This window comes from Rhinolophus sinicus, chromosome 12, assembly GCF_057876585.1.
Source record: "Rhinolophus sinicus isolate RSI-liver-muscle chromosome 12, RSI-T2T, whole genome shotgun sequence".
Lineage (NCBI taxonomy): Eukaryota > Metazoa > Chordata > Mammalia > Chiroptera > Rhinolophidae > Rhinolophus > Rhinolophus sinicus.
In genome coordinates, this window is record NC_142512.1 from 23162308 (window position 1) to 23186963 (window position 24656).

At 36.3% G+C, this 24656-nt stretch overlaps 1 protein-coding gene across 11 annotated transcripts in view; it reads left to right on the top strand.

The window, feature by feature from the left end:
- Positions 1-24656, top strand: part of RHOT1 (ras homolog family member T1) — a 54282-nt gene that overhangs the window by 5359 nt on the left and 24267 nt on the right. For 9 of the 11 annotated variants that reach the window (XM_088802067.1, XM_088802069.1, XM_088802060.1 and 6 more), the window contains exons 2-10: positions 9446-9504; positions 11214-11295; positions 13545-13588; positions 13834-13887; positions 14022-14074; positions 17661-17769; positions 18065-18166; positions 23447-23545; positions 24089-24197. In XM_088802067.1, the coding sequence (XP_088658193.1) occupies positions 9446-9504; positions 11214-11295; positions 13545-13588; positions 13834-13887; positions 14022-14074; positions 17661-17769; positions 18065-18166; positions 23447-23545; positions 24089-24197 (711 nt within the window). The remainder of the gene's footprint in view (positions 1-9445; positions 9505-11213; positions 11296-13544; positions 13589-13833; positions 13888-14021; positions 14075-17660; positions 17770-18064; positions 18167-23446; positions 23546-24088; positions 24198-24656) is intronic. The other 2 variants (XM_088802062.1, XM_088802063.1) reach the window with 1 other exon arrangement.

Sequence of the window (24656 nt, forward strand, 5' to 3'; positions counted from 1 at the left end):
TTTATGTTAAATACTGTATCCTTATATTTTAAATATAATTTTAAATGAAGTGTATTTCTAGTTATTTGTTATAAAATATCTATACTATATATTATATTAAATATAAAATTTAATCGGTAGAATAATTGGAGAAGAGCTTGGGATTTTGTTCCTTTATGGAAATAATTTTTATTTTCTAGATCAGTTAAAAATATCAGTTAAAAATATCTGCCATTTTTAAGGGCCCTTTTTGATTGTAGGCTTATATAAATATTTAAATTTTTAAATATTTTAAAATTTAGAATTTTAAAATTCTAAAATTCTAAAATGTTTTCCCTATATTTAAGGCACTCATTCATTTCTTAATTAAAATTAGCTTAAAAGTGGCCTATTTTAATTTTAAACCTGCATTATTATTTATTTATTTTTTTTTTTGGTAGTCTCACTTAAGGTTAGGTAGGTAGACAGAAGGGAACCAAAAAGTCCTACTTGAGATTCACGGATGCATTTCTTAACTAGATCACATCTGTGCAATCCTTTATTACAGCATCGTCCCACTGCTCTTCCAAAAGGAAACCCAAAATAATGCTATGTTCATTTTCTCCCAAGTTCACTATAATCTGTCTCTTTTGCTCTAATTTTGAACTTGTTTTAAAAAAAGGAAATTGCAGGGTGGCCGGTTAGCTCAGTCTGTTAGAGCGTGGTGCTGATAACACCAAGGGTGCCGGCTGGATCCCCCACATGGGCCACTGGGAGCTGTGCCCTCCTTAAAAAAACAAAACAAAAAAAAACAAAGGAAATTGCTCTTGGATTTTTTTATGTGTTTTTTGATTTTTAAAAGGCCTTTTATTATATACAATTACCTCAAACTGGATGGAATTGTTTTATTGTGGTGAGTGCTAAACTACCTCATATCTTTAACAGCCGAGGTAAGAGATGAATGAATAAATGAATAAAAATATCACACTCTAAAAGGTAATATTGATATAAGTAAATTGAATTATTCCCACCCTTTGGTACCACTGTCTTACTCGTATATGTCTGTCTATATGATCAAGCAAAGTAAAGCTCTTTAATTGTATTTATGATGCCTCCTCCCCTGCCAAGGTGTTTCCTTTCTTGTTTCGGAGGCCTGCCCTGTTTGGAATAGACCTGGTTGCAGGTTTGAACTTCGGCAGGAGCCCGTTGCTGCCCAGGCAGCCAGAACGGCCCTGATGAACTGAGCTGTGAAGAAATCTGAATTTCCTGAGACTGTTGGTATTTCTCTTCTGAAAATATCACTGGGGATGTAGGGGGTCCATGGAAAAAGCAGAAGGGGACGGTGACCAGGAGAAAGTTTGTTCTGATGAGTTTTAAGAAGAATTGAAAGGGTTATGGTGAGGGAGGGGACTTGAAAGGTGACACGGAATACCTGTTGAAGGCCTGAATTGTGCTAAGGGATCCCAAGTGATTCTGATTAGGCAGCAACAAGTCCTTAGCTTTCTTGGAAACTAGCAGGTCTTTTATTGTTGGTGATTGGCTTAATTTTGATCACTGTGTTTAACATTTGAACTGCAGACTAGAATTTAGGGTAGGTTTCTTCAGAAACTCATGAGGGCCTTGGAGTAGTGGGATACAAGCGAAATTTTAAAAAGGTGATTCTAAAACGGCGATTCTGAGAAGGATCAAGGTCTTCATGATATTAAGGTAGGCAAAATTCTCAAACGCAAGCAAGAGTGAGACCTGTTTTCCTTTTGGTTATCAAAGAACATCTGAGTTACTGAGTATCTAATTCATTTTTCCCCGTGCCTAACATAGTAGATCAAGGATATGAATGTGGAGATGTATAAAGTATCCAAGAGAGTTCTTCAGAAATGGAAAAGTTTCTGGGAACATCTGTGCTGGTGGTAGTTTTGGGATTTTGGAGACACTAGGGAAAAGACAGACATCTCTACGGGGTCCAGAAAGGCCGAGAAGTTCAAAAGTCATAGGAATTAGATAGACATTGGATCTTCTAAAAGATTTAAGTACCTGGGAGTTATACTACTAACTAAAATAAATTACATAAAGTACAGGACTTGATTAGACTTCACAGAAGAGGCATTCTCCTGTCTGGTAATCCACCGAGAGCTCTGCTGTATATTATTTGTCTTATATCAGACATCACCACTCTTTCCAAGGAACCTTAAGGATTCTCTTGCAAATGTATACTGTTCTGTAACATCGGTTGCCAAGAGTAAAAAATATACAGGAGGTCCAAATTCTAGGTTTCTTGATGCTGGATAAAGAGAACAGTGGCTTGGCTCATTTTGAATAAGGTAACTGTTTTGCCTCCGTTGTGCACAATTGAGTGGATTTAGGATTGACTACTATGGAGATTGAGATGAATGATACTACCTTGAGCTAGCTAAAGGTTTGGGGGTGCTGGGACCCTACACAAGGCCATGATGAAAGGAGTTATTTAAGGGAAAAAGTTAGGAAATGCTGACTATAAGTCAGCAAGTTGTAGAAATTCCTGGACCCCGTATTGGCTTGGTGAGTCCCACTTTGTTCCTATAGATAGATGAATGCTCCTGCCAAACGCTTTCCCATACAGTTAAACATGTAACAACATACAGTTTTGGAGATCTGTCTGTCTCTTCAAGGGTACTAGAGGGTATGTGACCTAATTAATATAATGTGCACTTTTTTTGTCTGTTAAAGGTCTGTTTCCTAGGTGTGCTACAGGATAGCTTAGATTAATTATAGAATAGAAGCATTCATATCATCTAGTCCATTGTTTTTAAACTGATGGGAGAATTGAGGCCCAGAGAGCCGGTGACTACTCAGGGTTACGCTGCTAAGGGCAAAGCTGGTTCCCAAATCCAGATTTTCTGGCCCATTCCAGTGCTCACTTAACTCCTTTAGTTCAAACTCATCATCATCATCATCATCGCCATCACAACGACCATATTGTATTTAATGTGTGCCAGGCATTGTCCTGGGCGTTATACGTCTGTCATCTTAATTAATCCTCTTGCCAATTCAGTGAAGCTTTTCAGCACCATATTTTATGGATGAACAAACTGAGGCTTGATGACTTGCCTGAGGAAACACACCTAGTTAAGTGCTGGAGCTAAGATTTCAGTCCAGTTCTGTCTGATTCTAAAGCCTGTGTTCTTTTCTTCTTTTTCTGATGAAATAATTATATAAACGGTGTGAAGAATAATACTACAAATGCCCATCACCCAGCTTAAGAAATAAAACATTACCAGTAATTTAAAGCCCCCTCCCGTTGCATTTCCCTCTCTTTCCTTCAAAAGTAGCCAAGAACAGAATTTCAGATCTGTGCCCTTAACCACTAAGTAAGCCGTACAGCTCCATTTATTAAGTGCATTTGCTAGGCACTAGGGATTGAACAGTGAACAAGAAAGATACGTTCCCTGTGCTTCCGGAGTTTCCTGTGGGTGACAGTGAAATACTTGTTCCTTAGTCTTTCTGGAGATGCTCAGTAGCTGGTAGGAAATGTCAGGTTTTCGCCAAGGACTCATAGGAAGTCCTTTAGGTGAGCATTGGTGATATTCCGGAAGGCTGCGAGGTATTACTACACAGAAACAGTACGGTCTTAAGAGCGCACGTCTTAACTGATTGCTCATTTGTTTCCTCCTAGAGACCAAGGTATGGGCTTCTTTTATTAGCTTTTTGATTTCCTGCTGTGTTTCCAGACTTCTGGGAGAAGTAGATATTCCCTCCTTCTGCCCTTTCCTGTCCCACTTCACATCTTTAAATAGAGCGATTGAACATAGCACTTGATCCATACGTCTTCTGTGGCCGTTTTATCTGTCTTGTTTAACACATTTTCCATATTATCCCCACATACTACGTAAGACTCACCTTTGTACTTAGAGGACAATCAGGTAAGTATCAGATGAACTAATGGCAGTAGTCTGGAAGGAAGATGGGTCGTTTAGAAGCATAAGTTAATACTCGCTGTATATTCTCGTAGTGTTTTTCCTAGTTTGGTCCAGGTAGGGGGCAAATGTGTTCACTCTCTTTGATAGAAGGGCTATTACAGTATTTCTCAGTTTTTTGAGCTATCGCTTCTTTTTATAAATGTAAAACTCTTATGCCCTCTGCACTCTGACAACTTTCGGGTACTAACTGGGTGTCCTACCATTCAGTTCAATTCTGACACTCACTGTCCTGAGCTAGCATAAGATCCCACAAGTGAAAGGGCAAGATCCCCACAAGATTACCTTTACTTTATTTAGACACAGCTGCAGGAGTGTCCCCAGACTGCCCACATTTCTTCTCGGCTGACTACAAATTCAGGGCTTCCCACACTCCCCTTTGGTTTGATAATTCACTAGAATCCCTCACAGAACTCAGGACCGTTCTCTGCTTACGATTACACAAGTGAACAGCCAGATGAAGTCCACAAGGCAAGGTCTGAAAAGGTCCTGAGCTCAGGAGCTTTTGTTCCGTGGAGTCAGGGTGTACCCGCTTCCTGCCATATCCGTGTGTGTGCTCCCAACCAGGAAGCTGCCCTGAGCTCCGATGGCCAGAGTGTTTATATGGGACTTCATTATGTGGGCACGACTGATGAAATCATCGGCCACGTGATTGAACTCAATCTCTGGCACCCCCCCACCCCCCCACACACACACACTCGAGGTTTTGGGGTCGGGCTGAAAGTTCTTACCCTATAATCACATGGTTGTGTTTTCTGGCAATCACCCTCCATCCTGAAGCTATCTAGGCACTTCCCTCCCTCTAATGAGTCAGGGTATGAGGATAAATTCAAGTATGGTTGAAAGAGACAGGAACAAAAGATACTTCTGTCACTGAGGAAATTCCAAGGGCTTTTGAAGCTCTGTGTTAGGAACTGGGAATAAAGACCAGATGTATTCTTTATTATTAATATATCACACCCTCCTTTAATATTTGAAATTTCAACATTATTATTTGCTAAAATCAAAATGAACAAAGTAATTTTAGAATTTTTTTTTTAATTGCCTCAGCAGTTACCCACTGAGCTCTTCAATTGCTTACATAAGAAAAGCTTTGAATAGGAGAGTTCCTGAATCTCCAAGAAATGAGACTAATTTCCCAAATGGCAGTGCTGAAGCTATAGCAGCAATACAGGTGTGCTTGGGCAAGGTGAAATCAAGTCAGATAGTTCATCCAGTCTGATTGATGTGCTAGAAGTGTTTCTCCCATTCATGTAAAATTAGAAAATTTGGTTCATTATCAAGTGCTTCCAAATATTTGGTTACTGTATTTAGACTCATACATGTTCAATACCTTATATATTCATAAGAGTTTGATATAAATTATGTGGCACAGGAGTAGTTGAAAGAAGGAAAGAGAGGTCTAGGGTAGCCCTGGGGTATCTTTAGGGATGAGGTAGAATTTGAGCTGTTTTTGAGAGGTGGTTAATATTTGGAGAAGTAGAGGGGAGAGAGAGAGTAGTATTTTAGATGCAGAAAACCACGTGGGAGCAGGATTCATCACGGCTAGTTTGTACTTAGAGCAGAATGGCCTTATGAGAGTGTATGTGGGGACTACATGTGGGAAAAGAAATTACATGGGGGACTGTATGTGGGGACTACATGTATCTGGGAAAAGAAATTAAATAGATGAGCTGGGTTAAATTATGTATGACTGTTAAAGGCCAGTAGCATAGTTTCACCTTGATGTGGCAGATAATTGAGAGTCAAGGAAGGCTTTTGATCAAGTGAGTTAGAATATGAAAAGAATGTGTAAGAAAGATGGACTGTCATTTGTCCTTTTGGTAGATTAATGAGGGATTGGAGAAGGAGGTGAAAAATTGGGAACGGGGAGGTGTTTCAGGAAAAGTACCATAATTAGGGGAAAGTGGGGAACAGAGAGGAAGGAAGGAATATTAAAAACTTCAAAGGAAAATTTGACAGAATTTGGATGCTGAGTGCAGAGGAAGGTTGAATCAAAAATGGCTACAGTTTTTGAATTTTTGCTTTTTATCCTGATGAGTAGAAAGAGTGTTCTTAATTGGTGAAATTTTATAAGTGCCTTGGAATACCATCTCCATGAAAGTTAAAAAGTAGGGAAGACCTTGACCAGCATCTGGAATTAGTGCCTGGCATATGGAAGTGCTCAAGAAATATTTGTTGAAGGGATGAAAGAATGCATTGAACATGTCATTTAGGTAAATTTCAGTTGCCATTTGTAAATTTAGAACATGCCATTTTTTACTACCACAAATGACTTTTAAAATAGTACTTGTTGACCTTTTTCAGTAGCAAAAATTATGTTTATTGTAGAAAATTGGGAAACTGTAGAAAAGCACAGAGAAGGAAATTACAATTACATTTACCTCCTTTTATGTAAGGAATCACTGTTGGTATCTGTCCTTCCAGGTTTGTTTTCTATGCAAATACGTATTTCTTTATAAAATGGGATCATATTGAACATGCTGATTTATACCTGGATAAATATTTTAAAAAGTAAAATGGGGCAGCTGGTTAGCTCAGTTGGTTAGAGCGCAGTGCTCATAACACCAAGGTTTCTGGTTCGATTTCCACATGGGCCAGTGAGCTGCGCCCTCCACAACTAGATTGAAACAACTACTTGACTTGGAGGTGATGGGTCCTGGAAAAACACTGTTCCCCAATATCCCCCAATAAAAAAAAATGGAACAATTTGAGCCTCCAAATAGTGACAGTAACAGATCATAACCCGTAGAGTAATTTATGAGACCGTGCTAATATGAATCAGAAGGGAAGTTTTTCCTTACAGTAGAATGCAAAGTAATGCAGAAGGATTGATAGAGAGAGAAAATTTCAGGCAAGAATCATGAATGGCTACTAAAACCAGTAGGCAAAATTTGATGAGAAACAGGATATTTATTTACCTAGTCTCAAGGTATCTACTCATAAGATACATATTAATTACAAAGGGAAAAACTGTAACTTTACAGTGGAGGAACCTGGCAGACACCACCTCCTCCAAGTGGTGACAGCTAACATCACAGTAATGGGACAGATTGACATCTCCCTTCTGCTATGAAGCGCGAGAAGGATTCAGTATCACTTCTGGGGTATTCCTGCCAAAATGCAAAACCTGAAACTAATCATGAGATAACATCATATGAACCCAATTGAAAGATATTCTACAAATTAAATGGCTTGTATTCTTAAAAAATGTTAAGGTCATGAAAGGTAGAAAAGATTGAGAAACTCTTCCAGATTAAAAGAGACTAAAGAGACATGACAACCAAATGCAACATTTGATCCTGGGTAGGAAAAAAAGATTTTTCTTTTCTATAAAGGATAATAGTGGGACAAATGGGGAGATGTGATAAGGGCTGTAGATTAGATAGTAATATCGTATTGGCATTACTTTTCTGATCTTGACGATGCACTGTGATTATGTAAGAGAATGATCTTGTTTTTAGGAAACACACTCAGGTGCTTAAGGGGAAGAGGCCATCATGTCTGCAGCCTGCTCTCAAATGGTTTGAAAAAATTTAAAAATATATATGTAGAAAGAGAATGATAATGCAAATACGGTTAAATGTTTACATATGTGGAATTTGGTTAAAGGATATGAGTAGACGTGACTCCTTTGGACTATTTTTGCAGTTTTTCTGTAAGTCTGAAATTTTCTCAAAATAAGTATTAAAAAAATTGATCCAGTCCCTGATGAATCAATGACTATTTTGATTCACTTGTGTAGTATTTGTGTATGCCGTGCTTGTTGATTTTAGGGGTCCCCACTCGTTTTCTGTATTAACTTGTGTTAGTATTTTTGAAGTCTGGCATAAGAAAGACAAAGACCACTGGCTTAGCCATCAGGAGATGGCGTATTCTTTAGGTGTGCAGCTGATCTTTTCGTGAGACCTTGAGAAAATCCCTGTCTCGGAGTCCAGGTTCTTCATCTGTAAAGTTCTAGAGGGAGCTGTATCAGCTGACACCGGTGACTGGGCTCTAGTCGTGGTTCTGTGGTGATGGCTCCGGATTCACTGCCATGGCTGGAACTCAGTGAAATGTTTGTCTTACTGTTGGCCACTTGAAAAAGGCTCAAGCCTTCTCACACAAGTCAGTTGAAAAGAACGGTGGAAGTCAGAGCTAGACGACACCTGGTAAACTATCTAATCTGCCCTTCCACCAGCGGGACTCACTTGTTCCCAACACACCCCCCAAGTTGTTTTGAACCCTACACTCCTTTCCAGCCATTCATTATTTTTCCACAGATTTGACTTGTGTTTTTAGTTCACCCTTTCTTTTAGTCATTTAAAAAAGGAGTGTTACTTTTCTTAACTTTAAAAAATTTCAGTTCTTTTATGTTTAGACTTTACTTTTGGAAACTAGTTTGCTATGATGGCAGAGATTAATAGGCAGGTGGACTGTTTTCCTCTAGAGTCACCAGAGGATTTAGTTGAAAAGCAGTTCAGTGTCTAACAGCAGTAATTATATGATCAGAAAGTGATGGTAATGGAAGTCAAATTTCAAAGTGAAAATGAAGACTTAAGTTTGTACGTTAGAAAAATTGCTAGGTCTGAAAATGTTTCTTTGCTCTTAATAACCCTTTCATTATGATTCCTAAAAAAGGAACAGTGTAAGGATGTATAGAGATAGGTACTCTGATCTCCTATTGGTAAGGATGTAAAATTAGTTTATTCTTTTTTGGAGGTAATTTAACAATATCTGTTAAAAACAATAAAGATCATGCAAGCTAACTTGAGTTCCACTTCTAGGAATTTGTCTTGTAGAAATACTCATTGTAGCATTGTTTATAAAAGGGAAACTTGAACAGCGATCATTATTAGGAGATTACATTAACTATGATATTATACATGAGTTCTTATACAACTATCAAAAATAAGGTAGGGGGCTTTTAAATATTAATATAAAACGGATTTATTATTACTACTTTTTATAATTGTGATAAAATTTTCAAAACATAATATTTAACATTTTCCCCATTTGTAAATGTACAATTCAGGGCATTAAATACATTCATAGTGTTATATAATATTCACCACTTTCTATATCTAAAACTTTTTCATCATCCCCAACAAAATTTCTATATCCATTAAATACTAACTTTCCCTTCCCCCTTCCCAGGACATTTATATATATTGACATGAAATACTGCCCAAATACATAATTATACATACATAAAAGTAAATACATACAGGAAAATTGCAAAATAGTATGACTGCTATGATGGTAAATGATTATAAGTGTAGGAAAAATCGGGGGAGACTGTCTATATTAAATTTAGGGGTATATTGTGGGACAACTTTACTTTTATATCATGAATTTTGGTAATTTTTTGTTTTACACAATATGTGTAACTTCTAAGCAGAAGAAAAAGAGACGCGCTTTAAATATTGTACTAAAACTTGGCAATTTGGATGCCTCTGATTTTAGCTAACAAATAACATACTTTTCTGTGTGGTTGCGAATTTGAGCTTATGTAGAACCTGAACACTTTATTAAAGTAATGATTTTTCTTTTCACAGCTAGAGTTGGGAAGACATCACTGATTATGTCTCTGGTCAGTGAAGAATTCCCAGAGGAGGTAAACATTTTTATTTCTTTCCTATTTTTAAGATGTTTTAAATTTATCAAAATTGAGTTAAAGATGAAATAAATTCTGTCCTTTTTTGTATGTTTCCTTTCTGAAGTTGTGACTTTTAAAAAGGCTCATATTTGTTCATACAAGACATCCCTGAAATATAGTGCAGGAGAAAAAATCACACTAGATCTGAGTTCACCTCAGTCCTTTGCATGTCCTACTTTTGACCTTGCCTAGGCCATTTGTCATCTCTGTGCCTTTTTTGTCTCACCTGGAAACTGGGAGCTAAACGGGATATTAGAGATCATCTAATCTGTGTAATCCTTTTTATTTTTTCTGTGTAATCCTTTCTTAAAAATAAAACGTTATCCATAAGCCCCAAACATAAAAACAGATGAGTATTCCTTTAGTTGAAGTTAGGGTGAAAGGTTTGGACTCCCCTGCGCCCCACCCCCACCCCACCCCCCGCCACCTTCCACCTGACACTCCCCAGTCTTTGAGGCATTAGAACCACTAGGATTCTGACACGTATTTGAAAACCTTTAATATTATCTACCTCCATCATTTTACAAATGGAGAAACTAACTCATTCTACCTTTGCCTACCTCAGAGGATTGTTGTGGGTCTCAAATGAGATAAGCTTAATAATGGTAGGGTGCCCCCAAAAGTAAGATGGCTTTACTATTGCTGGCAATATATTTATTTACATTTTGGAAGTTCTAGTATGAGGAATTACTGGCCAAGGCTTTATGTAAAGTGAGAATATTGTTATAGGGTCAGCATCAATGCAAATGGGATGAAAATTATTTCTTTTTATTCTCTTTCTTCACATAGTAGGAGTTATTAGTGCCACAGTTTGCATTTACCCTTATTTGACTCTTGTTTCGGTAGGACTAGCTGTATAATTTCATTATTCAGACAGGAATTTGATGTACGTGTATGATTTAATAGTGTTTTCAGTAGTGGCCATATGACCATTAATTGTTTCTTTTGCCTTTTTTTTTTCACCTCTTCAATAAGATAGTTAAGTAAGTACTTAATTTGTGAAATGAAGTACATTTTCATGTGTGGTTTATGGAATCAGCAACATTAATTATGGTCACTCAGGGTATAATACCTCAAAGTTTTCTACGATAGTTTACCTTAGTTTAGAATTGTAATTTTAGCATGGTCCTCGTGGGTGTGAATAGGGGTTTTTAATTGATTAGTAAATCATCCAGTCTTTCTAAAAATGGAATCATTAAGCATAAGGCTTATGTAGCCAATGTTGTTCTCTAGAAGAAATGAATTTCGATAATTTATTGTTTTATTTAAGGGTTGTTTTAGATTAACATACTTGCTCATTTGTACAGTAGCTGAAGCCTTCAATAAAATAGAATGGAAACCACACACTTTAAAAATTTAATGTTTGAAACACCCAATGGATGTAAGTACTGTTTTAGGCTATGTCAGATCTGAAGTATCCTTGATGTGTCCTGTGCCCACACAGCTGGAAATGTGCATTTTTAAAAAGTGGTCTGTCATAGAGCGTTAGTATATATTTGCATCTGTAGTAAAGCACAAAAATAAGCATTTGAAAGTAATGACAAATACCTGTAAGGATAGGTATGGGTAAAGGGGCTAATATAGAGAGAAATTTGCATCATCTATTCACAAGTTTGATCGATAATATCCAAAGGTCTTTTTTTTCCTGTGTTTGTTTTCAAATGAAGGTTCCTCCCCGGGCAGAAGAAATCACCATTCCAGCTGATGTCACCCCTGAAAGAGTTCCAACACACATTGTAGATTACTCAGGTAACGGAATGACCTATTGTAGATGAAACTGTAGGGTTAATTTAATAGTTCTCAAGAAAGGTATTTACTGAGCTGTAAAAAAATGTTCAAAAAGGGGTGATCCTTTTTCTCTAGCAGTAAATGATCATTTACTATTCTCATATCTCCCTGCCAACCCCCACCCCACACCTACCTAAAGACTCCATCTTGCAGTGCTCTGTCCCTAATGTACTAAGTTGGGTTCCATAATAATGAAAAGAAAGGAGAGATGGCAAATGACAAGTAGATAAATCATTACCCTCCTTGAATTGGCATGCTTGTAGAGAGAAGTTCTGGGTTCATTTTGTTATCAGGCATGCTCTGATGATTTAAAAAGAGTTCTGAATTTGAGAATTTGTTGAGTTCTAAATTTGTTCTTTAATTTTTCAGCCTTTGACCCAAATAAAATAATAGTTTAAACAGTTGTCAACTTGCTTACATTATATGACAATAGAAGCCCATCTGTATTGGTTTTAATAATTTAAAATTTTTCTACACATTACTAAACTTTTTAATCATTAAATTATTTTGTTTTATACTGGGACTTTTTTATTAAAGGGTCAGTTGTAACAGATGTACCACTCTGATGGGAGATGGTGATAATGGGGGAAGCTGTCTGGGGGCAGGAGGCATATGGGAAATCTCTGTACTTTCCACTTTGTTTTTCTGTGAACCTAAAACTGCTCTAAACAAAATTTATTTTTAAAAATGGGTGTAACTGCATTGGTAATACTTTGTTTTACTAAGCTGGTATCCCATATAGCCTAAAAAAGAAATATTGCAACTGTGATATTGCAACTGTGTAGTCTGATACATGTGACTATTTGAACACTTGTAATGTGACTAGTCTAAATTGAAATGTGCTTTAAGTGTAAAATATAAGTGAATTTAGAAGACTTACTATGAAAAATTAATGTGTGAATTAGCTCATTAATAATTTTTCTATTGAGTACATATTAAAATTTTAATATTTTTTATATTTGGAGCCAAATAAAGTAATTTTACCTGTTTCTTTTTACTTTTCTTAAGGTGACTACTAGAAAATTAAAAATTACCTATATGGCTTGCATTAGATTTCTACTGTACAGCACTATACTGGAACCTAAGGGGGGTTGGATGCTTTCTTTCTGCTATAGTCAGTTTCATAACTAGCTTTATTTACTAGAATCATTTTTAAATATATGTAGCCATATAATTAGATTCACTTCAGTATTAGAATTGAAGCCTTAACCCATTGATTGCTCAACATATGAAAAGATATTAAAATTATGGCCAATTATTTAGCATACTATAAAAATGCAGTTGAACTCATTTATGATATTAGTTTGTATGTCAGAAATAGCAGGCATTTGGGGGAGAAACATTAAAGATGATCTAAATTAATATGTTAGTAATAAATACCGTGTTTTCCCGAAAATAAGACCTAGCTGGATAATCAGCTCTAATGCGTCTGAGCAAAAATTAATATAAGACCCGGTCTTATTTTACTATAATGTAAGACCAGGTCTTATATAAGATATAAGATATAATATAATATAATAGCAGGTCTTATATTAATTTTTGTTCCAAAAGACACATTAGAGCTGATTGTCCGGCTAGGTCTTATTTTCGGGGAAACAGGGTAGCTTTGCTCTTCATTTGTGTGCTTCTTCATCCTAGCTATATCCTGTGTATCTCCTACACCTTGAGGTTATAGGCACATCCACCCATTAAGACCAGTTCTAGCCAGAGATATATGCTAGAGAAGGAATTCTTGACTCTTCATTCTCATGCTCTAGTTTTGCTTCTGGGGCCTCATATCTGCTATCTAGATCTTAAGCTTGTATTGCCCAGATTCTCACGTGGCCTTTTGACCCTGTTTGGATAGATTCTTTGTTTGGACTCTTCAGTGTCCAGTCTTCTTGCTTGAGTTTCTGATCTCTTTTGCCTGACCCCTCTCATCTCTGGGTCAGATGCCGGCCTAGATTTATACCACAATGCCTTCTGCTCTTCTGTGCCTGAGTTCTCCTCTTGTCAACTTGTCTTTGAGTGCCAGCCAGCTTCCTTATCATGGTTCCACTCTTTCCTTCCCTTGGCTTTCTCTTGTCTTTGCCACCTAGTCTGGCACCATGGCATGAGGCATGAGGGGTGTTTGGAGGGCCATTAGATGGGTGTCACATAGATTTTAGCTTGACCATTATTTTTTATGAACACGTGTAAAATATGAAACTGTTTTACTTTGTCATTTGTAGAAGCAGAACAAAGTGATGAACAACTTCATCAAGAAATATCACAGGTGAGTTTAAAAAAAAAAGTTGTAGGTTTTTTTTGTGGGGAGAAAGTGATGATTCTATGAGTCTGCCTTTTTCGTTCTCTCACTTACCTAGAGGGCCTTTTGAGTTCTTTGTTTTTATTGCTGACTTTGAGTATGTATTTTTTGCTGTAAATCCTTAGGACTGTTTTCCTCTTAGAGGCATGCTAAGTTTTTATTGTTATTATTATTACTTAAAAATACTGTTAACTTATTCGTTTTTCTTGTAGGCTAATGTCATCTGCATAGTTTATGCTGTCAACAACAAGCATTCTATTGATAAGGTATGAATGCGTTGACTTTTTTTCACTACATTTAGTTAAGTTTCAATGGGGGCGCTTTCAAAATTGAGTCTCAGTCTAGAGTTTTAGGTCAAAGATCCTCACCATGACTTAGCTCTTGTTAATTTTTAATTTAGGTGACAAGTCGATGGATTCCTCTCATAAATGAAAGAACAGACAAAGACAGCAGGTATTTTTTTTTTTTGCTCTCAAACTTTGCATGTTGAAAAATTTCAAACTTACGAAAAGTCGCAAGAAACAGTACAGTGAGCATTGGTACCCCTTCCCTGATTCACCAGTTGTTAGCATTTTGCCACATTTGCTTTATCTCTAGGTCTGTCTCTGTTTATACACCTCTTTTGGGAAGAGTTATGTAATGCAGCTCGTATATTTGAGAGCAAAGCAGAAAATAGAGCTCTGATACTCTTAAGGATGTACAATTTCAGACATTAAATATTTTGATAATCCATCTTCCATGTCTCTTTCTCCAACTGCTGCCTGAAAAGTCTCAGCTTTAGAATCCCTCTTCCCCTGTATTGTACGTGCCCTCTCTCTTGAGATGCAGTCTCCCTGGTCACTGATTGCTCCCAGTGCGGTGTATGTAGGAGCACAGGACTTGGAGGAAAGTGAGTGACCTGTGAAATCCGCTTCGGCCGCTTAGGAGCCTTTAAGGCATTGACGTCACTGAACCTGCTTCCTCAACTGTAAGGGGAGATGAGGATAATACCTGTCTTGACTTCATGTGGTTCTTTTAAGAATCCAATGAAATAATGCATGTGCAAGTGCTTTGTAAGTTCTCTAACTAACTCTAGGGATCTTCATTTAGGAATTTATACAGGGAAATTTCTTCAAAATTCTTTGGGAGATACATATATGACAGGGAAAAAGCAAGAGAACACCAGTTCTGTATTTTTCTGAGCAGAACTACTCAAATGCTTTGAGTTTTAAGTCAAAGTGGAAACAAAACATTTTTCTTGCATAGTGTATAATTGACCGTGTTATTTATGAAGCATTTGAACCTTTTTTAATGTTAGGAAAGCAGACTAATATCTATGTCTTGTACACATCTGGTCTTTACTTAATTTTTTAGATTTCTTTTTTTGGTTGGGCATTTTTGTGCTGTGCAACCTAAAGATCTGGTTCTGAACAGGTGAACGTGGTCACGTATTTATGGAGGGAGACTGTGATCGTGATGGTATTGTATATGTTGTGCCTTGCAGCTCTTATGGCTCCTCTTTTGCATGGCTTTAAATTTCATGGTGACTTACTGTCAAAGTTGAAAGGAGAGCTCCACTGTCCAATACAGTAGCCTCCAGTCGGTTGTGGCAATTTAACTTTAAAGTAAGTGAAATGAAATAAAGCTAAAAACCCAGTTCCTAGAACACACTTAGCCACATTGCAAGTGCTCAGTAGCTGCTTGTGGCCAGCCGTTCCAGTAATGGACAGTACACATAAAGAATATTTCCATCATCACAGGAGGGTATATGAGACAGGGCTGCTTTGGAGGCTCCCACACCCGTATGCCCCCGACACCTGCTCTCCTTGCTGATTACTTGAGCTGTTTCCAGGAGGGACTCTTCAGAGAAATCGGATTTGCCAGGATCCGTCAAGCTTGGACCACTGACATTTTCAAATCTGGCTTTGCTATGACAGTTTCCTAAAATGCTGTGGCTAGTTTCGTGGCCCTTTTCGTACCATCTGAAAATGAATTTTAACATTTGAAGATCTAATTGAGCTTCCTCAGGTGTAGTTACATTTTTCCCCTCTCTGAATCATAAGCGTACTTATTTTTCTTGTGGTTGACTTGTCCCAAAATGGTCTGTTTCTTACTGTTAATATATGGACTTTACACTTTCCAATACCTTCCTCTCTAAGTTTATATTTGTTACACATATATTCTTCTTAGGACTTCCTTGGACCATTGTTACAATGGGTTTTTGTTTTTTTTCCCCATTAAAGTACAGTTGGCATACAGTATTAAATTTGTTTTCGGGTGTACAACATTTTGATTCAAAATTTAGATACCTTATAATGGGATCACCATGCTAAGTCAGTAACTATCTGTCACTGTGCAGAGTTATTACAGTATTATTGACTGTATTCCCTATGCTGTACACTATATCTCTGTGGATTATTTATTTTATAACAGGCAGTTTGTACCTCTTATTCGCCTTCATCTTTTTCACCCACCCACCCGTTACAGGGGTTCTTAATTAGGGTACCCATCACTTGTCACCTGAGGTTCTATAAAAACATATAGATGCCTTTGCCCCACCCCTAGAGTGTTAGAATTAGTAGAATTGGAGATGTGTAGTTTTTTAAAGCTCCTTAAATTATTCTGAGCACACCTTTGGTTGCAAACCACTACATGTTTTGAAACCCTCCTGGCTCTGTTAGGAATCTATGTAGGGGTGATATAGCAGGCCAGTCCTTTTATGCATAACCACACTGAGGGAGTCAATAGATGCTTGCAAATATTCCTATTGCAAGCTGGAGTTCCATCAAGATGACTGGCTTTCCCTGCGAATTCTCTTGCAGGGTGCACAAATAACAGTTCTCCACTAGGCTAGTTCTCCTTGATACCCTCAATTTAGATTTCTGATAGGCCTGTCAGATTTAACTTGTCTGAGACAAAATCCTGATTCCTTGCCTGCCTGCCCCTCCCCCCTCGCCCCCAAAGTCTCTCAATCTTTGCTGTCTAAGGAGATCTACTAATTTTGTCCAGCCAAAACCCTTTTTTTTCTGCCTTTTTCTCAACTTCCATATCTAATCTACCAGCTGCTGCTATATCTCAAATCTGAATACTTCTCCATCCTCACTGCCCTAATCCAAGCCACATTTAAAAAAACGTTTTATTATTGAAAAAATCAAACATATGTAAAAGTAGAGAGAATAGTATAATAAATGTCTCTGTATCTATCATTCAGCTTCAACAGTTATCAACTCATGGCCAGTCTTGTTTCATTTGTTACCCTTTCCATTGGGATCATTTTGAACAAATCGAGACAAAATATCATGCTGTAAATATTTTAATATGTATCTATAAACGATAACAAATGACTACATTTTAAAATGTCCATCAGATCATGTCATTCCCCCACTTATCACCCTTCAGCGGCTTCCCATTTTATACTTATAATAAAACACACACTCCTTGCTGCAGCTATACGTCCTTATGTGTCTGGTCTTTGCGTCTCTCTCCACCTCCATTTCATACCTCTTCCCCAACTCTGGCATTTTTCTGTTCTTTGGACTCATCAGGATGTTTTTTCAATTTGGGGCCTTTGCACATGCTGTCCCTTCTTCCCGGCCAGCTCTTCCCTGGCTCTTCACATGGCAGATTCCATTTCATCCTTCACTCCTTGACTCAAATGCCACCTTGTCAGAGAGATTTTTCCCTGATTACCATATATAATTAGTTCCCTTTCATTACTCTATCCCATATCCTTCCTTCATAGCACTTACAGAATTGGAAATTGTCTTGTTTATTAGCTTATTGTCCATCTTCTGATTTTCACAGCTAGAATGGACAAGGACTTTTGTCGGCCTTGTGTCCTTAATGCCTGGAATAATACCTGGCGTATTATAGGTACTCAATAAATATTTGTTGAATATGCTCTCTAGGGAGCTTGAGCTGACTACAACTAGAACTAGAGGGTTCATATTGGGGAGATTAAGTGAAGCTTATTAGTTAGAATGGGTTATGATGTCCATTAAAATATAAATCTAATGTCTTTTGCCTTCCTTATTACTATGATGTGCCCTGTTTATTTCAGACTGCCCTTGATATTGGTTGGGAACAAATCTGATCTGGTGGAATATAGTAGTATGGAGACCATCCTTCCTATTATGAACCAGTACACAGAAATAGAGACCTGTGTGGAGGTATGCCTATTCGATTTTGAAATATACTGTTGGTAAATTTTCACTAAATTGAGGTTTGGAATAGGACGGGGGGATATGTGGGATGGTAGAGATTTCCTATTGTTTGTGAAGTCATATAAACCAAAGAAAACAGAGGACTTGGAGTTGGCTTTTGAGCTTTTTGTAGACAATCATATTTTGATATCCACTAAGAAAAATGCATTTTTCAGTTTCTTCAACGATATTAATAGTTTAAAAATTGTTTTGAGCTCATAATTACTTTCAGAGTGTAATATTTTAAACTTTTTTTTTTCAGTGTTCAGCAAAAAACCTTAAGAACATATCAGAGCTCTTTTATTATGCACAGAAAGCTGTTCTTCATCCTACAGGGCCCCTGTACTGCCCAGAGGAGAAAGAGGTAACTGCCTCCCCACCCCCAACCCCACCCCCTACCTGTGTTAGTAGGGCCTGGAATGAGTAGGTAGTAACTCTAGTATGGTAGTGATTTTTAGTAACTCTTAAGTATTCTTGTAAACTGCTAGATTTTCAATTCATTGCTCATTAAACTTGCATTTTCTAGGTACTTTTCTTCAAAACATTCACATTCAATACTCAGAAAAGTATTCCAGATCAAATACCATTTTAGGAAATGCCATTAAAACAAACAGAAGAATTGGCAAGAATAACAACAAAAAGTCCGAAGACTTAGCTAATTGTTTATTTGCTTTGCTCCTATAAACAAACTTAAAAACACCCATGAAAACTTGTGTAGTTATTTGACATGAGCACAACATGTAATACAACTTGATCACTCCCTTTTGTTTCATTGCTAAGAAACACAGTGATTCCTTAATTACTATCTAAAATTTAATGATATTTTGCCATTGACTTATAAAATTAATTTTTTAATTGAGACATAACTCACCATAAAATTCACCTTTTTAAAGCGTACACTTCAGTGGTTTTTTAGTATAGTCACATGGTTGTGTGTCCATCACCACTGTCGAATTCTAGAACAATTTCTCACCCCCAAAAGAAATCCTGTGCCCATTAGTGGTTACTCCCATTCCTTCTTTTCCCCAGCCCTTGGCAACCACTAATCTATTTTCTGTCTGTATAAATTTGCCCATTACGAACATTTCATATAAATAGAATCGTATAGTATGTGGTCTTTGTGTTTGGCTTCTTTCACATAGCATAATAATGTTTTCAGGGTACATCCATATTGTAGCATGTATCAATATTTCATTTCTTTTTATGACTAAATAATACTTTACTGTATGAATATATACAGTATATGGATAAACATTTTGTTTATCCATTCGTCGCTTGATAGACTTTTGGGTTTTCACTTTTTGACTATTGTGAACAGAACTGCTCCGAACATGAACACAAGTTTGAACATCTGTTTTCAATTCCCTTTTGAGTGTATATTTAGGAGTGGAATTGCCAGATGACATGGTAATTCTATGTTTAACTTACTGAGGAACCACTAAACTGTACCAGAATTCTAATTTCTCCACATCTTTGCCAGCACTTGTGATTCCCCACACCCCCCTTTTTTTGTTTGTTTTTTTGGTTTCGTACAGCCATCCTAGTGGATGTGAGTGTTAACCTCATTGCTGTTCTGATTTGCATTCCCCTGATGGCTAATGATATTGCCCATCTTTTTATGTAGCTATTGGCCAATTGTATATCTTATTTGGAGAACTGTTTATTTAAGTATTTTGCCTATTTCTTGAGTTATTTGTCTTTTTATTGTTGAGTTTTTAAGAAATAAAAAGTTGCAGATTTTTTTCAGGAAAAGTTTACAGGACAGGTAGGTGGTTGGCCGACTTTGACCTGTGGGTCAAATGTGGCCTTCCATCTGTTTTTGAATATTTTATGAATTAAGAATACATTTTACATTATTAAGTGATTGAAAAACAATCAAAAGGAGTAATATTGTGTGATATTGGAAAATTATATGACATTCAGATTTCATCATTCATTAATAAAGTTTTACTGCAACACAGTCATGCTCATTTCTTTATGTTCGTATTTGACTGCTTTCGTGCTATGAAGGCAGTTGAATAATTGCATCGGAGCTTGTATGTAGTACTCTCGTCACTTCTCGGTGCTGAAGTGCACAGCTGAAGTGCTGAGTGCTGATTGGTGCACTGGTAATTGTACTGACTCAGTTATTACTTGACAGCATTTCAAGTACCATGTACATCAACTGTACTGTGACATTTTGTTTCATTATCAGTGCTTTATGTATCATGTCAAAACAAGAAAAAAAAGTTGATTTTTAGTTGGCAAAGCAGATGTGTTTTCTTACTTGAAATTACAGTTCCAGCATTGTTTTTTTGGAACTCGATGCAAGTGCAAAGGAAATTTCCATATTTCATTATCCCTTGGACTGTGCAGTTGAGGAGCTTCTGACTAACCTTCAATTGGAACTGATTAATCTGCAGTGTAATGACATGCTGACAGCTGAAAATCAAGAAAATAATCTAATATAACTTTATAAATGCCTTCCAAGCAGTGAATGTGCCCAATTAAAATTATGTTTATGGATATGTATCAGTATTGGCAATATATATCTGTGCAAAGAGACTTTTTCAAAGATGAAATATGTAAGATCTCATTACAGATCAGCATTAACATTTGCAATCAATTTTTATGATAGGGAACATTGACTTTGAACCCCAATTAATCAAAATGTTAACCCTAAGAAGATTTCCATTCTTCTCAGTAGTAGATCTATACAGCAAATTTATACTCAGTTACTGTTAAAATTTGAATTTCATCAATAGAAACCTTGTTGAAATTTGATTCTCTCTTGCTGTGTAAGTACCTAGATGACATCCTTGATTTTGCCTGTTGGTTCCCAAAGCCTAAAACATTTGCTATGTGGCCCTTTACAGAAAAAGTGCTGGCCTCTGGTACAAGTAATCTGAGTTATCCCTTAATCTGACTCTGATTTACTTTTCCTTAATCCTGGTTTATGTTCCTTAATTGGAATGCTTCTTTCTAATTTACTTTTACTCTTAATCCAGTATTTCCCAAATTTGCCTCATAATAAGTCACTGACTATTTGTTAAAAACACAGATTGCATTCTGATTCAGCCAGGTGCTACATTTTATGATCAAGGAAATTTGGGAAACAGTCTCATATCATAGCAATTTGCTTCTGAGGCCTTAGCCTAGCAGTACATTTCAGTCCTTTGTATTTATTCTCAGTTCTTTAATTGCTGTTTTTCCCTTAGTCTGTTATTCTGCTAATCTGCTAATCACCCCCCATCTCCCTCCCCCCATCCCATAAGTAAAACATCTACTACCACCATCTGTTATTCCTTTCTTTGGTGTACCTGCCTGAAGTAAAATCTGCAACTTTTAGAGACTATACCTTTTGCACAAGAACAAGCTTTGAGTCTAAATTTATACCAGAAACTTTTATTTAGACAACAATAATAACCTCTTAACACAGATTTAAGGTGGAATCATCAAAAAGATCATATTAGGGCTGGCCCGGTGGCTCAGGCAGTTAGAGCTCCATGCTCCTAACTCCGAAGGCTGCCGGTTCAATTCCCACGTGGGCCAGTGGGCTCTCAACCACAAGGTTGCCGGTTCAATTCCTCGAGTCGCGCAAGGGAGGTGGGCAGTGCCCTCTGCAACTAGTAACGGCAACTGGACCTGGCGCTGAGCTGCACCCTTCACAACTAACACTGAAAGGACAACAACTTGAAGTTGAACAGCACCCTCCACAACTAAGATTGAAAGGACAACAACTTGACTTGGAAAAAAGTCCTGGAAGTACACACTGTTCCCCAATAAAGTCCTGTTCCCCTTCCCCAATAAAATCTTTTTTTTTTTTTTTTTTTTTTAAAAAAAGATCATATTAAAAATTAAAGCCTGAATGTGTTTCCAGTGTTGATGGACTCTGTGTGACCCATGGAATCCTTTGCTTACCGAATAATGAAAAAGATGTGATTTTTGTGTAATAATGTTCATTGTATGAGGGTTTAGATTACTCATGGAAAAATGAGTTTATTACTGTAAAAAAAATTTTTGCACCTTTAATAAGGTATGATTTTTAATACTTTTTAAAAGAAGTCTTTTTCTGATGTTATATTTTAAGGTAGTTAATAGTTAAATATCACATTGAGCCAATACATTAGAGCACTTTAGCTCCTGTGATGCATTTCAAGCTTTAATGAAAAATGCATCGCTGTTTATTTTTCTTCAAATTACTTTCTTAATGTAGATTTTTATAATGTGAGGAAAAACCACTTGCACAAGATAAAAAGTTATTTTTAGATTCTATTCTTTACATCATTCTAATTTTTTGCTACTTTTTGAAACATTTAGGTTAGTATATAACAGATTTTTCAAAGGGTAAATAAAATGTAACAATGTAATCTTTATTAATCTTGAATATCTAGTATTAGGATCACATGTATAGAAGCAATATCTTACCATTCTTTATTTTTTGAAACATTCATGATTGTAGATATTATAAGTTGTAGTCCATTTATAACTCTATTATAAAGAAAGCCGCTTCCAATGATATCTAAATGTTTGACTTTCTCAGTTCTTTCTAATCTCTTTATATCTTAGGTTTTATCTTTTTGTCACTATATCAAATTGCTTTCCTAGAGACCCCATTTAAAACAACAAAAAAAGAAGGGATTGTATGTTATGTTTGGGGGAAAAAACTGTTGCCTATTTTTAGAAAAATTTATTTTCTGCATTAGAGTTTGATAGCCTGGTCAAAACTCATCATTACAATTTGCTCTAGATAGCCATATCACTGAAGTTAATAAGTATACTTTTCTTCTCTTTGCCATCTAATTCCTGATTCAGATGTGTTCATAAGAGATCTACTTCCAATTTACAGAGTGTTCAGAGATCTTCCTGCAAGTGTTATTTTCTCAAAATTGTTGACAGTGATTATTCTGTAGCAATTATACAGATTAGAAGCTTGTGGGTCTTATTTTAAATAGTCAAATATTTGTTCTACCCATTATAAATCCTAAAACAAATATTAAGGAAGTTGTCAAAATATATTTCCGGCAGCATTACTTATAAAAGTTTTAGAGTCACAAAAGGCATTTTTCAAATGTAAGTAATTCTTATCTGATGATAGGAAGTTAATGAAAGGCTTTTAAACTTACTAGCCAGTGCAGTTTTGCCACCTTTTTGTGAATAAGCACGTTTTATATCCCAGCTGTGGTGCACGTGCGCGCCCGGTCCCATTCTGCTACCAGAAGGTTAATGGTCAAAAATCAGCAGTTGATCATACTGCAGTAAAACTGAAATTTTTAAAAGAAGTTGGGAAGGAAAGCCCTTAGTTTTATAAATCCACTGGAATTCTTTATGGAATGAGGGAGGGCATAAGTAAACATTTCTTTATATGACTGGAAGAATGAGTCTTTTCTAAAGATGAACTTCTCTTTTGCCTATCTTTGGATGATTTGTGGTCATGAGGGGAGAGTTTGACCGTTCCAAATATCAGTCCTCATTTATTTAAAAAGATTTGAGTGTAAAAGTAAATGGCTTTGCTCTAGTTCATTTTTTACGTTGCTTGTATTTGATGTTATGTATTTTTCAGTGAGAACAATCAGAATTGTTCTTAGCTTTCCTTATGAAAATCATATTTAAAAATTCCAACTATTTAAATTAAAACAATTGTTTCTTTCCTCAATGATTATAGATGAAACCAGCCTGTATAAAAGCCCTTACACGTATATTTAAAATATCCGATCAAGATAATGATGGTACCCTCAACGATGCTGAACTCAACTTCTTTCAGGTAGCCCTCTTCTTTTTCAGACATTTGCATATCTTGGTGGGATTTTTTTTTTTTTTTTTTTCTGAGAAAAACTATAAGAATTAATTATCTTAAACAGTGATATGTTGATAAACTTATGTCTCTTTCATGTAAAACTGTCTTTCACATCAAGCTATTTAAGTCTTTACCTTGAGTGTAAAACACTCTTATGCATAGGAATCGAGGAGACCCTATGGTAGTGTTATTTCCTGGTACACAATGGGAGTATTTAGGGTAACTTGAAGTCTGAACTCTACATTATTTTTCTTTCTTGGTTTTGTATAACATAGCTACACAAAGAGCACTGTGTTTTAGAAATGCGATGGGGAGAGTCAGGAAAGTTTCTTTCCTTCTAAGTAGATGATATGTTTTACAAAAATAAAACAGAGACTATCCTAATTCAGAATTTATTTCTTTTGTTTGCATCTTTTTTATTTAATATTGCTTTGTAGATTAATGTTTTGTATATATTAGTTATGGTTTTAATGCTAGTTTTTAAAGACATTTATTTATTTTTTTTGCTAGAGAATTTGTTTCAATACTCCATTAGCTCCTCAAGCTCTGGAAGATGTCAAGAATGTAGTCAGAAAACATATAAGTGATGGCGTGGCTGATAGTGGATTGACCCTGAAAGGTAGGTAAATGGTGTTTCTCCCCCTTTTGAACTTAATATTCAAAATTTGGTGGAAGGTGAAGGTCTTTATAGTATTATTTATACTTTAAGGAAATGTTAGTATTTATTCCTATGCCTAAAATCTAACTTGGATATGTAAGAGTTGGAAGAGACAGGCCATTGGTGGGGATAGTTATCCTTACTGTCAGCATAAATTAGAGGTAGGGAAATTGGTTGGATCTCAGGAATTCAGAGGTCCATCTGAGGGAAAGAGAGTTTTGGCACAGACTATCTTAAAATTCTTCCTACTCATAAGCATCCTTTAAATAGAAATTATTTTTAGGGAAGACATTTTGTCTATCAGTCAAATTTACCAAGTACAGGATGTTCCTTATAGATAAGAAATGAAATTGAAAACCAGAATTTTCCATGATAGAAATAAACACAAAGATCCATAAAATAATTTCCTTTATTTTTATC